This window comes from Saimiri boliviensis, chromosome 5 (assembly GCF_048565385.1).
Source record: "Saimiri boliviensis isolate mSaiBol1 chromosome 5, mSaiBol1.pri, whole genome shotgun sequence".
NCBI classification, from domain to species: Eukaryota; Metazoa; Chordata; class Mammalia; order Primates; family Cebidae; genus Saimiri; species Saimiri boliviensis.
The window spans coordinates 41,101,680-41,119,209 of record NC_133453.1 but is presented as its reverse complement, the minus strand read 5'-3'; the positions used below and the strand labels follow the sequence as shown (position 1 = coordinate 41,119,209).

Here is a 17,530-nt window from a genome sequence, read left to right as displayed (position 1 = left end):
CCACTGAGGTGGTTTCCCACCGACTTCCTTTCGGTACAGCACCCGCAGGCACAGGGGTGAAGGGTCATGAACATGGCGCTGGCCGCTCGTATGTTACCCCAATTGCTGAACTCTCGGTCGCTGCTCTGCGGGGCCGCCCGACTCCGGACTCCCGGTGCGGCCGAGGTGAGGCTGCCGTCGGCCGGACTTTGCTACCTTTGCCGCTGTCGCCTCGGCTCGGGAGCGGCCTCATTTCCCCGAAGCGCTTGGGCCTCGGCGGCCTCGGTGCTACCTGCCCAGGACTCCTGGCGGCCAGTGCTCAGCCGCCCGGGACTCCCCACAGCCTTCGCTTCTTTCCCTGTCTGCCCTTGGCGCAGCTACAGCACGGAGGAGAAGCCCCAGCAGCACCAGAAAACCAAGATGATCGTCCTGGGATTCGCCAACCCCATCAACTGGGTTAGGACTCGAATTTACGCCTTCCTTATCTGGGCCTATTTCGACAAAGAGTTCAACATCGCAGAGTTCTCTGAGGGAGCGAAGCAGGTTTGTTTATTTCCCTGGTTGACCTATCCATCTCTAATGAGTTTATTACTCCCAGAAGTGCTTAGCAGTGAGGTTTCTTCAGTGGGATACAAGCGATCTAACGTGATTAGTGGCCCAGACATAGAGCCTTCCAGCCATTGACTGACCTTAAGCTTCTGGGCCAGGTATGGTGGTACACACCTGTAGTCGCAGCTACTCGGGAGGCTGAAGGGGGAGGATCTCTTGAGCCCAGGAGTTGGAGGTTGTAGTGAGCTAAGATCGTGCCATTGCACTCCAGCCTGGCAGACAAACAGGCCCTGTCTCAAAAAATAGAAAAAAAGAAAAAGCGATATGGTCCCATCTTGTCTGAGCATAATTTTCAAATCTACGTAGTGGGCAAGACAATGCCTGGCACATAGTAGGCACTCCATGAATGTTTGTTGAATACCTTAATGAATGCATAAGATTGAAGAATAGATAAGATAACATTTCCTAAGTGATATAATGTCACCTGGAGTAGAAGAGTAGAACTTCCTGCCAGCTATTTGACAGAGCCCACCAATATACCACCCCTTAATCATATTCCTTAAAGGTTAAACTGGAGGTTAGCAATTTTACCCCTTCAAAGAATTTGCTGAGACTGCCTGGTGGCTAAGTGCACAGCACACAAAATATTTAGCCGTTAGAGATTCTTATCCCCGACTTTGTTAGTTATGTACCTCTTTCTGAATGGCTGATTATGCATTGCCTTACACTTGCAACATATGGTCACTTGGGTCCTGAGATCATTTGTAGATTTTGTGGGTACATGCTTTTTTTCTAGGACTAAGGGCCATCTATACCTTTCTTTGGACTCCTTTACAGATTGTATATCGTTCCCAAACGTTGCAGAACTTTTGATAACAATAGAAGTTGGCTGGGCGCAGTGGCTCACGCCTGTAATCCCAGCACTTTGGGAGGCCGAGGCCAGTGGGTCACAAGGTCAGGAGTTTGACCAGCCTGGCCAATATGGTGAAACAGCATCTCTACTAAAAATAAAAAAATTATCTGAGTGCGGTGGTGGGTGCCTGTAGTCCCAGCTACTCGGGAGGCTGAGGCAGGAGAATCGCTTGAACCCTGGAGGCAGAAGTTGCAGTGAGCTGGGATCGTGTCACTACACTCCATCCAGCCTGGGTGACAGATACACCTCCATCCAGCCTGGGTGATGGAGCAGTACTCTGTCTCAAAAAACAAACAAAACTAGAAGTCATAGAGTTTATTTCCAGGTTTAAAACCATATGCCTTAAAACCATGCCATTGTTGTAATCATTTTACAATTTGCTGGTATTGATGTTTGACTCCAAATTTATTTCAGATTCTTTCCATAATCCTGGCTCTTTGTATTTATGAGACCTATCAGTTGTAAATCAAATATTGTCAACTTTGTGTAACAAGTGTCAGCACTAACTCCTGCTGCCTGCTTCTCGAGTCAACTCTTGACTACTATATATGTTATATTAAAAAAAAGTCAAAGAGCAAGCTTAATTAAGATACATAACTCAGCATCATAATTAAGGGATAAACCTCTGTTCATGTCAGTTCTCAAAATCTTTTGTCTATGCAGTGGTAAGTTGTATTGATCCTACTCTTCTCTACAATGCCTGCTGATGTTATATGAGCTGGTCTACCTCATAACACATGGTACCAGTTCATTTATGTTCTAGGAAGGAATGGAAATCACCTCCCCACCATTGGCAGGAATCAAGCCTCAGTACTTGTTTCCTCCGAACACACAGAGGAGCATGCAGCATTTTGGGAGTCACTCCAATCCTAGTTGTCCTCCAGCTGTTAGCTACTTTCACCTCCTTCCTTGCTATTAAGCAGTATTTGTACCCCATTCATCAGCCAGTGTGTATGCAGTGTTGCTTATATAAAACAACCAACCAAAATTTCAGTATCAAAGTGTCAGAGGGGTTGTTTTCTCCTGAGACCTCTCTCAGCTAACAGATGGCCATCTTCTCGCTGTGTCCTTGCATGGTCCTCCCTATGCATGTGTGCTCCTGGTGCCTCTTACTCCACATTTCCTCCTCTAATAAGGATGCCAGTCAGAGTGGATTTTGGCCCACCCTGATGGTCTCATTTAACTTATTCACACCTCTTTAAGGTCTTATCTCCAAATATAGTCACATTCCAAGGTTCTGGGGGTTAGAGCTTCAACATAAATTTAGGGGGAAGAAGAGCACAACTCATCCTGTAACAAGTAGGCAGTATTCTCTGACATGCCATATCTGACATATCTGTGCATCCCCCGGCAGCTCAGATTGCAGCTTATTTCAGATTTCAGTTTAGATATTACTTCCTTTAGGAAGTCCTCTCTGATCCTCCCAGATTAGATGTGATGGTTCTCCTTTATGCTCCCAAGTCATCCTGTTCTTATCACTGTCAAAATTCTTAAACTTGTCAGTTTACTTGTCTTTTCCCCAAGTAGACGGAAAGTTCCCTGAAGACAAGGTCTTAATTCACAGTTTGATTTCTCATTGCTAGTAATGGGGAGAATTGCAGTTGGGTTTTTACCTCCTTGAAAATAGAATTTCATACTTCAAAGCTAGGATCTACTGTTTTAGACCATATAAACTAATTACCTATTCTCCCACTTTCCCAAACTTATATTATCTCCCATACTGAGATTCAGACTACAGCCCAGATTTCCAGACTCCCAATACAGTCTAGACTGTTCTCCTTTCCAACTGCTATCTATGCACGATTAAGAGGTAGGTCATAGAACTGCCCAATGATTGTTTACTTCACCATTTTAAAAGGAAATAGAAAGGAGGATTTTTATTAAGACATCTGGATTGCACACCACACACTATCATTTCCCAGGCCCGAGAGTGGATTCAGAATTAAAGGTCAAGTCACTTACTGCTATATATGTGGAAAAGCCATGTATGAAAAGTCAACTAACCTTGGAGGAGTCATGCTTTGATAAATTAATATTTGATATTGCTTATCTCTGTTACTATAAAATAGTCTTTATTTTACTTAGCCATTTAAATATGAACATGGTGTGGTATTTTGAAATAATAATCACCACCCTTCCCTTAATATTTTTTTTTAAGGCCTTTGCTCATGTATCCAAGTTGCTGTCACAGTGTAAATTTGATCTGTTGGAAGAACTTGTGGCCAAAGAGGTAAAGTATATTTTACATTTTGCTTTAAAAATATATTGTCTTGCAGTAGAATGATGTATGTTTTCCTTATTTATAAGGAAAATAAATAAAAATATTGTGTGTGCCAGCATCCAAAGTAGAGTCTGTGTATCTGTTCCAATGGGTACTTTGGGTCATATAAAAGTATGGAATAACTCTTGATACTTAAGGCGTAAGTAAGTAATCATGATGTCTTTCAGTTGCTCTTATATTGAATGTTCTGTTAGAAATTACCTAGTTGAATAATGAGATGCATTTCAGCCTTGCTTTTGAGGATGAGTAAATATGGTAGTAAATTTAAAAACAGGTATGGAAAAATGTATTCCATGATAAAGATCACTTTTGAAAGGTTTCAAATATTGAATTGGTGAACTAATGGCTTGCTTTTTTCAAACTTAGGTGCTACATGTATTGAAAGAAAAGGTTACTTCACTACCTGACAACCATAAAAATGCCCTTGCTGCTAACATAGATGAAATTGTATATACATCAACAGGAGACATCTCCATTTACTATGATGAGAAAGGTAATGCCAGAACATAGTCGACTTGAAATGATCCATAGTTGTCCAGAAAGCTAAGATAGTAGATAATCACAAAATAGTGGAGTTTTGTCAGGACAAGTAAATATTGATAGAACTTCAAAGAAAATGTTATATTCATTCTTTAAAGACCTACTTTTGAAAGAGTTAAGATATGGTAATCATTTCTTAAGCCTTTCTATCTAGAAATTTTTTCTGCTACTATTTAATTCACAGTCAAGAACATCATCACTTATATTGTTGAAAATAGTTTGAGCGGCTCCCACATCTTAAACTGAAAATATTTGTGTTTCAGATTTCCTAACTTGAAGGAAACAATTGAGTATTTTAAAACTGTACTTTATATGGAAGGAATATGGGGTAAAAGAAAATCAAAGTAGATATTGTCAGCTAAAGACGATTTGAAAAGATTAACTGCAGAACTCTCAAATTGGATCTATTTGAGAATAATGAAAAAAGTTGGGAGGAAGTTTAGTGGTTATATGGTTCTTCTTGTCCACAGCATATATTTTCCCTATAGCATTCCTGATAATTCACTGATTTATTTCTAATACATACAAAGTTGGTCCTCTATATCCAGGGATTTCACATCCATAGATTTAAACAATCTTGGATAAAAAAATATTTAAAAAAATAGTTGCATCTGTACTTGATCATGTACAGATTTTGTTCTTGTCATTATTCTCTAAATACAGTATAACAACTATTGACATAGCATTTACATTGTATTAGGTATTATAAATAATCTAGAGATGATTTAAAGTATACTGGAGGATGTATGTTATGCAAACACTACACCATTTTATATAAACGACTTGAGCATCTGTGGATTTTGGTATCCACAGGGGTCCTGAAACCAATCCTCCCTGAATTTTGAGGGATCACTCTATTTGCATATATTGTGTGCCAGCCACACAGGAAATGTAACCTCTGCTTATACACTTCTCAAGGTAGAAGAAGAAGACTCTTGATGATGATAAAATTTTTCTTGCACACATTATTTTGAAACATTTGTAAAGATCTTATAGTGATAAATATTTTCTTCTTCCCTAATATTTTAGATTGCATCTCAGCACCATGGTCACTAACTAATTTTTGCATCAGGAGGTTGTCAGAATCACCAGGCACAGCAAGGTGAATTAGGGTAGAATAGGAAACCTTTACTCTTTCTCACAGTTGAGGTTAAGGTAGTTACTGAGCAGCCAAAAATATGCTTTTTTTCTCCTCATTTTTGTTTTGACAACAGACATCTTTCATGAGATTATTATAATCTTAGAAAATGCCTGGGCGGATGCAGTGGCTCACATTTGTAATTCCAGTACTTTGGGAGGCTGAGGCAGGTAGATCACTTGAGCTCAAGGGTTCAAGACCAGCCTGGGCACTGTGGCAAGACGAAGTTTTCACTGAAAATACAAAAAAAATAGCCTGGTGTGATGGTGCATGCCTGTGGTCCCAGCTACTCAGGAGGCTGAGGTGGGAGGATTGCTTGAGCCTGGAAAGCAGAGGTTGCAGTGAGCCGATACTATGCCACTGCACTCCAGCCTGGGTGATAGAGTGAGACCCTGTGTCAAAAAAAAGAAAAAGAAAATGCCACTGATTGAAAATAATCTATATAGTATACTTAGTAAAGTATGTGCTCAGTTAAGTAGTAGCTTTATTACTCAGATGTGAGAAGAGGGCAAGTATGTCATAAACCCTAAGACAATTTTCTAAAAACAAATTAGTATCAATACAAGTATTTTAAATCACACCAGAATAAACACAAAATTTGACCTGTAACAACTGTATAACTATTGCCAATTTCTGATTTCATTTTGTATATATGGATGATAGATTATTTTGATTTGTATTTGTATGTGTGTGTATATGTTTTTTTCCCTAAGGAAGGAAGTTTGTTAACATCCTGATGTGCTTTTGGTATCTAACCAGTGCCAGCATCCCTAGTGAAACCTTAAGAGGAGCCAGTTTATTCCAGGTTAAGTTGGGGAATCAGAATGTGGAAACTAAACAACTTCTTAATGCAAGCTATGAGTAAGTTTAATCAGATTTCATTGTTTCCTTTCTCCAGAAAATGGAAGGTAGTTTGAAGGTATGAAAACTAAGTGATCTTTAGGAAGAAAGGATTTGAAATTTGACAAGTTATTTATGAAGAGAAAAGGTCAGAAAGACACACTGGATATGAAACAGGAGAGTTAAGAAATTAGAAAGAGGTAATGTTGTTGAATTTAATTAAATGATGTTTTAGCTGTCTATTGCTGCATAACAAATCATCCCCAGATTCATTGGCTTCAAACAGCCATTGATTTTGGCTGCTATTTTACTGCTCAGAAATTTTTGATAGGCTCAGTTATGGGGTTTTCTCTGCTTCACCTGGCATCAACACGGGTAGCAGGAGCTGGAGGATTCATTTCCACAGTGACTTCTTAAGTCACATGTGTGGCACCTTGGTACTCCTTGGCTTCTCCATGACTCTGAATTCTCCAGGACCTTGTGGCCTGGACTTGTGGTAGTTTCAGACTAGTCATATCTTTTACATGGTGGTTGGATTCTAAGAGGCAGAAAATGGAAGCTGCTAAACCAGTAAAGAGATATGCCCAGAATTAGAACATCAGTTCTGCCATAGTCTACTTGTCAAAGCAGTAAAAGGATCTGTGTAGTTTAAAGGGTATAGAAAGACTCCCTCACTTTTTGGGGCAAAAAAAACAGCAAGGCCACATAATGGAAGAGCACATGAGAGGAGAGGTATGGTTGTGGCCATTTTTGAAAATAAAATCTGCCATCATTGGGATCATTGGTACATGAACCAATTAACTAGACATTTGTTGATCGTCTGTGTGACAACATGGTCTGGTAGAGGTTCAGATACAAAGTTGAAGGGATACTGCCCTTAAGGATATGTTGTATAGTAGGAAGTAAGCAGGTTATGTAAAACAGACATTACGTTGTATTTTTATGCAAATTAGATCTAGAATAGGCCAGGTGTGGTGTCTCACACCTGTAATCCCAGCACTTGGGAGGCCAAGGCAGAGGAATCATGAGGTCAGGAGATCGAAACCATCTTGGCCAACATGGTGAAACCCTGTCTGTACTAAAATACAAAAAATTAGCCGGGCATGGTGGTGCATGCCTATAGTCCCAGCTACTTGGAAGGCTTAGGCAGGGGAATCACTTGGACCCGGGAGGAGAAGATTTCAGTCAGCCAAGATTGCACCACTGCACTCCAGCCTGGCAACAGAATGAGAGTCCACCTCAAAAAAAAAAAAAAAAAAAAAGGATCTAGAACAGTGAACAGCTGGAGCAAGTCAGTGAAGATATAATTTAACATTTATTTTTAAAAATGATTATGTTGCCACAGTTACACAAATCTGCTTTAAAACAACAAACCATAAAAATGACCTAAGAAATAAAATGTATTCTGTTTTACTAAGTAAAAAAGAATTATATCCTGATTCTTTTTTTTACTTTTCTTGAAAGAAAAGTGTTTTTTTAATTTTGTTTTATTTGTACTTACCCAAAATATTCTACATATTTAAATACTTAATTTAAATCCACTGAATTGTCTGTTAAGACATCATTTTTGAAGAGCACTATCATCAGTATTAAACTTTTTCTCTTCTGATGTTTCTTACTATGGGTACCTCATAAACATTGTTATTTCCAAGATTAATGTATGTAAACTAAATTCCACTATTTATTCCTAAACTGGTAGCAGTGCTATTTGAAAAACAGCTATTCCTGTATCCCAGTTTATGTATTTAAAGTGCTGTTTATATCACCAGAGTCCAGTTTATTTCTCTTAATCCTAGGCATGTGTTACAGCTAGTGTTTAAACAGAATAATATCCAAGTTTCTCTTAGGGGCTGGCAGATGTTGAATATAGATTAGTCCATTAAAAATAGGCACATTACTTGAGAATGTACTTTAATTTTGTGGGTATATTTTTTGTGATTGAATTGGTAGGTTACAGGTTTTTTTGGTTTTTGGCTTGTTTCCAAAAATTCTTCTAAATATACACTTGCAAATTACATAGTTATCTAAGACATATTTGGACTGATGTAAGATTTACATTATTTGTAATGTTTTTCCTAGGTTTCAGAGGGAATTTACACAAGGAGTAAAGCCTGACTGGACCATTGCACGGATTGAACACTCAAAATTATTAGAATAATTTTCTTGGAAAAATCAGCTATGGACTTTAGCAGTTGCTGTGAAAAACTAAGGAAGAAAAATTTTTGGGTCATTTGATCTTCACTTAATCTAAATGTGTGAATTACTTTTATATTATTTTGAAATACTTCCTGCAGTATGTTGGCATGATACAGTAAAAGCATTTTCCACAGATTGTTATCACCTTCTTTAAAAGAAGTCAAAATTAAAAAAATACAATAGCACATTTTGGTGTCATATTCAATAACATTTCTAATGCTACATATAATTTTACAGATGTAATAAAGAAGGCATTGAAAAACTACTTATACATATCTTTATTTATTTTTTAAATTGTTTATGAAACAGGGTCTTGCTCTGTTTCCCTGGATGAAATCCAGTGCCATGATCATAGCTCACTGTAACTTTGAGCTTCTGGGCTTGAGCAGTCCTCCTGCCTCAGCCTTCAGAGCAGATGGGACTATACGCATCCACCAGCATGGCTGGCTAAAATGTTTATAGCGGTTTCACTATGTTGCCCAGATGGTCCTGAACTCCTGACCTCAAGTGCTTCTCCCACCTTGGCCTCCCACAGAGCTAGGATTATAGGCATGAGCAGCTGCACCCAGCCTACTTACACATTTCTAAATTAATAGTCCTTAAATATTTTATTTGTGGTTTATGCATTTATACCTTTATGTTTTTTGACAAGTCTGTTGCCCAGGTTGGAGTGCAGTGGTGCAATCTCGGCTCACTGCAACCTCCTTCTGGGTTGAGGTGATTCTCCTGCCTCAGCCTCCCTAGTAGCTGGGACTGCAGGTGTATGCCACCACACCTGGCCAATTTTTTTGTATTTTGTAGAGACAGGGTTTCACTATGTTAGCCAGGCTGGTCTCGAACTCCTGACCTCAGGCAATCCGCCCACCTCAGCCTCTCAAAGTGCTTGGATTACAGGCGTGAGCCACTGCCCAGCCTTATGCCTTTATTTTATGTATGCATAAGATTTATTTTTTTAAAAAATTCACTGCTTCTATTTGTTCTCTTTGATCACTAGCTAGATAAGAAGGAATAGATGAAATTATAGCAGGTTGGTCTCTACAGAACTAAAAATCAGTGAATTTAAAAGTATGCTAAAATACAAAGAGGAAAAAAAAATAGGGCAGTGTCTTAGCCACCTATGAAATAATATCAACTGTTCTAATATACTTGTATTTTGTGTCCTAGAAGTTGGAGTAGTGGAAACAAAAATAGTATATTAAGAAATAATGGCCGGGCGCGGTAGCTCAAGCCTGTAATCCCAGCACTTTGGGAGGCCGAGGCGGGTGGATCACGAGGTCGAGAGGTCGAGACCATCCTGGTCAACATGGTGAAACCCCGTCTCTACTAAAAATACAAAAAATTAGCTGGGCATGGTGGCGCGTGCCTGTAATCCCAGCTACTCAGGAGGCTGAGGCAGGAGAATTGCCTGAACCCAGGAGGCGGAGGTTGCGGTGAGCCGAGATCGCGCCATTGCACTCCAGCCTGGGTAACAGGAGCGAAACTCCGTCTCAAAAAAAAAAAAAAAAAAAGAAATAATGGCTAATATATGTACCTATGCAACAACCCTGCATGATCTGCACATGTACCCGAGAAACTAAAGTACAATTTTAAAAAACTACTCATAAGATTATGGTAAAAAATAATAATAATGGCTGAAAAGTCTCAGTTGATGAAAACTACAAACCCACAGATCACAAGAAATTCAACAAACAAGGTAACACACACAAAAAAAATCTTATCAAGGAACATCATAATGAAATTGTTGAAAACCAGAGAAAGTTGTAAAAGCAGCTGGAGAAAAAAAAAAAAAAAGGTGTGTTTGTGCAGAGAAGCCAAAGTAAGAATAACTACATATTTCTTTTCTTAAACAGCAAGTTAGAGACCTTGGCATGCCATCTTAAAAGTGCTGAAAAAATAGCCTGTTTACCTAGAATTTGATATTCAGCAAACATCTTCAAAAAGTGAGAAGACTCAGAGAAAACATGAGAAAATTTATTGTTACTGGGCATGTTTTATAAGAAAGGTTAAGGACCAATGGACAGAATAGAGTTCAAAACTGGACTCATGCATATGTGGACAACTGATTTTCGACAAAGGCACAATTAGCTGTGTGTGGTGGTGTGTGCCTGTAGTCCCACGTATTTGGGAGACTGAGATGGGAGGATCACCTGAGCCTGGAGAGGTTGAGGCTGCAGTGAGCTGTGATTGCACTCCAGCCTGGGCAAAAAAGTGAGACTGTCTAAAAACAAAACGAAAAGGCACTAAAGCAATACAAAGAGGAAAAGAGTCTTTTCAACAAATGGAATAAATATGTATTCTTATGAGAAATGAACCTCAACTTCTATATCACATAATTTTAGTGTAAAATTTAGATTTTAGAATGGATGATAGACTTAAACAAAAGCTAAATCTAGAAATTCCAGAAAAAGAACAAATAGGAGACATTTGCTATCTTGGGATTAGCAAAGATTTTCTTAGGATATAGAATGCATGAATCATGAAAGAAAAAAAATTTATAAGTTGGAATTTATTAAAATTAAAACTTTTTGAAAGACATCAGTAAGATAATTAAAAGGCAGTTCACAGACTGGGAAAGATGATCTGAAAAGGTTTTAGCAAAATTAGCTGAGACTACAATATCTTTGAAACAAGAACACACAATGGCTCATTGACATGCTTCATGTTGAGTTATGGCCCCTAGAGAAGAACTTTATCTTTTCACACACCTATGTAACTGAACTTTTATGATAACCCTGAAAGAATCAATGGATTCTTACGGCCTTACTGCAAATATTCTGACCACATCTGTGGACCATAGATAATTCTGTAGTTATTTCTTGAGTTATACTTAGTGAAAGTTTTCCAACGCATAGACAGTAAGTGTACATATGAGGGAAAATTCTAGGGTGCCTTAAGAATAACCCTTCAACTTTGGAAATTCCATGTAAGATAGGACTTATGTCACAAAGAAGAAAGGAATGTTCTCGTAATAGTTCCAAAGTAACATTTAAATATTGGGTCTGGTGAAAAGATTTAGGATTAATAGAAATTCCCACTTCTGAATTGCTTTAGTAGAACAAGGCAAGTAAAGTTCACTTTTCCTCAAGCCTTTTAAAATTTATGTACACCCTCAAGTTTGTTTGTTACTATTTTCTTTCATATTGTTGCACAACCAAACATTTTCACTTGAAGACAAAACTCTCCCTTTCCCCTCTTCTGAACTTGTATTATAAATCAATTCACCTTTCCTCTGGCTCTTCAGCTTTAAAATGTTTTTCTAAGCGATCTGATAATTCTACAGAAACGGAATTAATGGTAGATAGGGCAGCATGTTTAGTAACATAAAAGCTGCACTGTTGTCCATCTGTATTTATAGACAATTCCCCTTGGGACTTTAGAGGAAGGACAGGAAATTGCTGGGTGCTGAGTTTGCTTTTAGAGCAGCATAATTGGACAGATCTTGGATAACTATCTTTTTGTTTCTTTGATATTTTATTCAAAATATGGCTCATTGTTTCCTTCACTGGCTTTTCTGCTTACAACATCTACAGGTGTTCCTAGCCATAGGCTCTTTATTCTCAAAGAACAGAGGACTTTTGGTTTTATTTTTAACTTGGAGCCAGTTACTTTATCTGAAGGGTCAGAAGTTTGGTTTAATTTTCAGCTAGTTTCCTTTTTAAAGCTCATTGAAAATGTTCAGCTACATGTTGGAACTCTCCTAAACTGACAATTTTCCATTCCATTGTACACTTTCTGTTTAAGTCCCCTAGTTTGGGTATGAGCCCATGACAATGACAAATAAAAAGTTTCCCTTCATTTCACGTGTTGGGCCTATTCCAACTGTCTACTCAAACTGAAACTTTCCTGAAATGCATCTTTAAAGTCTTTTATTAATTCATCTTCACTTTGTTTACAATGTTGAATCTGTTCATATCTATAAAGGAAAAACTGCATGTCCCTATATAATGTACTTCATATATGTATGCATCTATTTGCCCTCTCAAAACCATTTTCTTCACTTAGACACGACTGAGTTATGAAAATCTCCTCCTGGTGTTTCCTGTCCTGCTGCTTTTAACCCTTTTTTCCTTTTGAGAGACTAGCAATTAAGCAAGCTAACTATATAAATTAAACAGTCCAAAATAATGTATATCTAAGAAAGTTCCATATTCTGCAGCAAATTTGTGTTAGTCTTACTGATACTCTAGACCAAGGTTTAAATTCAGCTGCTATTGATCCTGCTTTCTGGTCTAGCAAGTCTAAGAGATACCATACAATGGCCTTTTCTGCGAAAAGCCCTGAGGAAAGGGTATCACATTTAGGAGGCTAGGAACAGAGGAATTGAAAAAAATGTGACAAGTGATGAGAATTTTGTAACAGCTATATACAGAGCATAGTTTCCAAAGGCTTGAATGACAGGAAATTAGAGTCTTTGAAAGAAACTATCTGTCATTAATTTTGTTTTGAGGTCTTCACACACCAAAGAAGTTGACTACTGAATTGTGAATATTATTAGTTTTCCTCATTTTTCTAGAGCTCTGCTTAAATGTATTAATTTTGAGTATCAGAATGTTCCCCAAGGTAGCCATTGCTACTTTGGGTTAAAAATATTTTTGCTGTACTAGGATGAGCACATAAGTTAGTATTTTAGTGAGAATTCACATAAAGAATAGGAGTTCTGCCAGTAAGAAGTTATGACTTTAATTTAGAAAAATTCATGACAAACAAGAAAAGACATTATAGTCATTCAAAATATATGCTAAAGAATAGCATCTCAGGTTACCTGACCAACTGGGGCTAAGAAGGGACTATACAATGAATGACATGACAATTTTTTACTCTGGCATATGGACTGAATGAAATGGCCTTTCATTGACTGATGAAAGAGGAAGTGTCCCTATGAAGGTGTTTAGGGAACAAAACACAAAGTTTGATCACGAATTTGTTACTGTTTACTGGACCTCTAATTCATAGTCCTTGGACTCAACTTGGGTTGAATTGGAGACTCAGTGGACATATTCCTTTGTCCATTCCCTATGTAGAGCCCCATGTATATCCAAGAAATAAAATTACTACGAAAGACAAAGCAACAGGAAAAAAAAGTCCGGAGCCAAGACTTTGTACTAATAGATGCACTAAAGCAAAACGAGCACACACGAAGAGCAACAAAATTAATGACTGAAATATTGACCATGCCATCTACAAAGAACTATTTTGATAGGAATCCTCCTTTAACAAAATAAACTCAGCAATACATGCTCAGTGAGAGTCAGAGTACAGATCAATATTGAGACAAAAACCATTGGAACAAATCCAGAGGATAAATGAAATCTGGATACAAAGGGACCTGGTGAGCACACTTTTATTTGTTTTTAAGTTAGAGTCATCAAAATAACCTTGGTGGAACCTCATAATGGTCAAAATATGAGACCACCACTCAAAATCAATATAAAATCTCAAATTTGAATTGGTTTCTTACCTAAGTAAGGGAGGGGTCCTGTTGAGCAGAGCAAACTGTTGATCTTACAGGGATTTTTGAGGAAGAATGTGTCCTGTTAGTGTAAGGTGGGATTTTTGAGGAAGATGTGTTGTGTTAGTGAAAGGTGGGAGTGGAATTATGTCAGCTTAGATGTGTTAGTTTTCATGTCTAGATGTTCCATTTGACTCTCATATCTTCTCTATGTTCATGTTTTCCTTTAACTTCCTGGGCATAGTTGTAACAGTTTCATATTTGTTTGTTTGCTTTGAGACAGTGTTTCATTCTGTTACCTAGGCTGGAGTGTAGTGGCACAATCTTGACTCACTGCAACCTCTGCCCCCCGGGCTCCTACCTCAGCCTCCCAAGTAGCTGGGACTAAGGTGTAGGCCACCATGTCCAGCTAATTGTTGTAGGTTTTGTAGAGGTGGGGTCTCGCTATGTTGCCCAGGCTGGCCTCAAACTCCTAGCTAAAGTGATCCGCCTGCCTCTGCCTCCCAAAGTGCTGGGAATACAGGCATGAGTCACTCTGCCTGGCTCAATAGTTGTTTTAAAGCTGTCTTTCATGAATCCTTCTATTTCTCTATCTTTAAAATCTCTTTCTGGTAACTGATTTTTCTTTTGGTTATGACCCACATTTTCCTGCTTCTTGGCTAGTCTAGTAACTTTTTTTAAAATAAAATAAATACGGACAAGGTCTCACTATTTTGCCCAGGCTGGTCTTGAACTCTTGGGCTCAAGCAATCATCCTGCCTCAGCCTTCCAAAGTGTTGGGATTACAGGTGTCAGGTGTCAGCCACCACGCCTGGCCTGGTCTAGTAATTTTTATTCGACACCGAACTTTATGAATTTTCTATCACTGAGTATCTGGGTATGGTTGGATATTATTTGCCTTGAGAAGAATGTTGAGCTTTGTTATCGTAGGTAGCCAGTTAGGTCATTTGTGGTTCAGTTTGATTTTTTTTGAGGCTATTGTTAATCTTTGTTAGGGTTTATCCAGAGTAGCTTTTACTCTACAGAGAGTGTAGCCCAATTTGTATGGAGTAACTTATGGGGTCTCTACTGGATGCCCTGAGTGATCAAACAGGACAGCACTCTCCATGCTGGCTTAGGGAACGCAAATGAATTCCCAGCACTATAGGATCTCTGGGAACTGTTCACTTCACAGCTTGCAGTCACTTTTTGCTTGACTTTATTATAGAGTCTCATCCTTTGTCTTCATAGCTTAGTGTTCACTAGAAACTCAAGGAAATTGCTACATAAACTTCTGAAGTTCTGTTCTGCATAGCCTGCTCCTCTCTGAACATTTGCTTTTCACCTCCAGCCTCTTCAGACTCCATGGCCTTCCATGTCTGTCTCCTCAATTCAGCAAGTTTACCATGTTCTGCTGGTCAACACTGTGCTTCCTACTGTCCAGTGTTTGAGCACAGTAGTTTCGTGTAATCTGTTGAGTTGTCTAGTGTTTAAGGCATCAGGATTATTATGGCCACAGCAGAACTTATTTTCTTATTTTAAAATTTTTTTATTTTTAATTTTTGTGGGTACATAGTAGGTTTATATATTTATGGGGTGCACATATATGGGATGTTTTGAAACAAGCATGCAATGTGTAATAATCACATCATGGAGAATGGGGTACCCATCCCCTCAAGCACTTGTTCCTTGTGTTACAAACAATCCAATTATGTGCTTTTTGTTATTTAAAAATGTACAATTAAGTTATTATTGACTATAGTCACCCTGGTGTGCTATCAAATAGTAAATAGTATTAATTCTTTTTTTTTGAGACGGAGTCTTGTTCTGTTGCCAGGCTGGAGTGCAGTGGCATGATCTCGGCTCACTGCAACCATTGACTCCCTGGTTCAAGCAATTCTCCTGCCTAAGCCTCCTGAGTAGCTGGGATTACAGGCACGCAGCACCAAGCTCAGCTAATTTTTGTATTTTTAGTAGAGATAGGGTTTCACTATGTTGATCAGATGGTCTCCATCTCCTGACCTTGTGATCCGCCCACCTTGGCCTCCCAAAGAACTGGGATTACAGATATGAGCCACTGTGCCCGGCTGTGTTATTAATTCTTTCCAACTATTTTTTTTTTTTTTTGTACTCGTTACCCATCCCCACCCCAGCATCATTTCACTTCCCAGCCTCTGGTAACCATTCTTCTACTCTCTATGAGAAGTTGACATGTTTTCAAATACGCTTTCTAAATGTGTTCTATGTTGGTTACAGAGGAAGGAAAGAGTTTATATCATGTTCACTGGAATTGTCTGACTTTTGAAATATGAAGTTGTCACTGTTGGCTTTCACCAAAATGGCTATATCATCAATACAGTCTCCCTGATCAGAAAACTTGTACATTCTCTTAAAATCAAGAATTAGTTATCTGTGCTCTACTTTGATGCAACTGAACTTGGCTTGCAAATATGAGACACACAATAACACAGGAAGAACTAGCCAGGACCACTTCTGGATGGCTTACCATTCTTTTCCCAGGACTGAGCATAGCCACTAGGACAATAAATTCTCAAAAATATTTGCAAACTGATAGGTGATGCTTATTTTTCCTTGGCTAGGCTCCTCAGACTATTCTCCATAAAGATTAATTTTCTCTCCTAGAAGAATAGCTACAAGCTACAAAATAATGGACTTAACTCCTGAATGTCAGGATTGACTAGATCAGGAAAATGTTTTTTAAAACTCCTGAATGTTTTTTTTTAAAAATCTGAATTTAATTTTTTTCCCTAACATTAGAAAAAATTTCAAACATATTGAAAAGCTGAAAGAAGAGTATTGTATTAGAGTTCCCCAGAGAAACAAAACTTATATTTATCTATTTCTATGGAGAGAGAAACATAGATATCTATGGAGACATATAGAGAGTTAACATTCATATAGTGGTTCAAATGTTAATCTCATCAAAAACTACCTTCACAGAAACATCTAGAATAGTGTTTGACCAATTTTGATATTTTTGAGACAGAGTCTTACTCTGTCACCCAGGCTGGAGTGCAGTGGCGTGAACTCAGCTCACTGCAACCTCTGCCTCCCGGGTTCAAGCAATTCTTCTGCCTCAGCCTCCCAAGTAGCTGGGACTACAGGTGCATGACACCATGCCCAGCTAATTTTTGTATTTTTAGTTGGCTGAAACTCCTGATCTTGTGAACTGCCTGCCTCAGCCTCCCAAAGTGCTGGGATTACAAGTGTGAGCCACTGTGGCCGGCCACCAAATATTTTTATCAAAAGCATTTGAAAGTAAATTTCAGACATCATGTATTAATATTTCAATCCCAAATATTTCAACATGTATTTCCAAAGAATAAGGACACTAACCTATGTAACTATGTGCCCATTCACAATATTTCCATAGTATCAGCTAATATTTAAATTTAAAATTCCTCCAATTATCTTTAAAATGACTTTTTAATCCAAAATTCAGTCAAGGTTTACCCTCTGCATTTGGTTATGTCTCTTTAGTCCTTTTTTCAAAATTTAGAAATATCCCCCAACCTTGTTTCTAGCATTGCAGTTTGGAGAAGTCTAGAATGGTGGACACACAGTGTGTCTTGTGTCTTGAAGGTGCTTGCTTTTCTATGGCATCATTTCTGTAAGCTGAAAGTTAGGGTGAAAAGCTTGATTAGA

General features: G+C 38.4%; 1 protein-coding gene across 2 annotated transcripts; it reads left to right on the top strand.

Annotated features, from left to right (window-relative positions):
- The first annotated feature begins 66 nt into the window (after positions 1-66).
- Positions 67-8,701, top strand: MAIP1 (matrix AAA peptidase interacting protein 1). 2 transcript variants are annotated; one of them, XM_003925684.4, is made up of 5 exons: positions 67-522; positions 3,600-3,671; positions 4,089-4,215; positions 6,114-6,261; positions 8,320-8,701. In XM_003925684.4, exons 1-5 carry the CDS (start codon positions 67-69, stop codon positions 8,396-8,398), a joined length of 882 nt encoding a protein of 293 aa, XP_003925733.1. In that variant the 3' UTR covers positions 8,399-8,701. The 2 variants fall into 2 exon arrangements, with proteins under 2 accessions (XP_003925733.1, XP_039325825.1); XM_039469891.2 differs by lacking the exon at positions 6,114-6,261.
- The last annotated feature ends 8,829 nt before the right edge of the window (positions 8,702-17,530 follow it).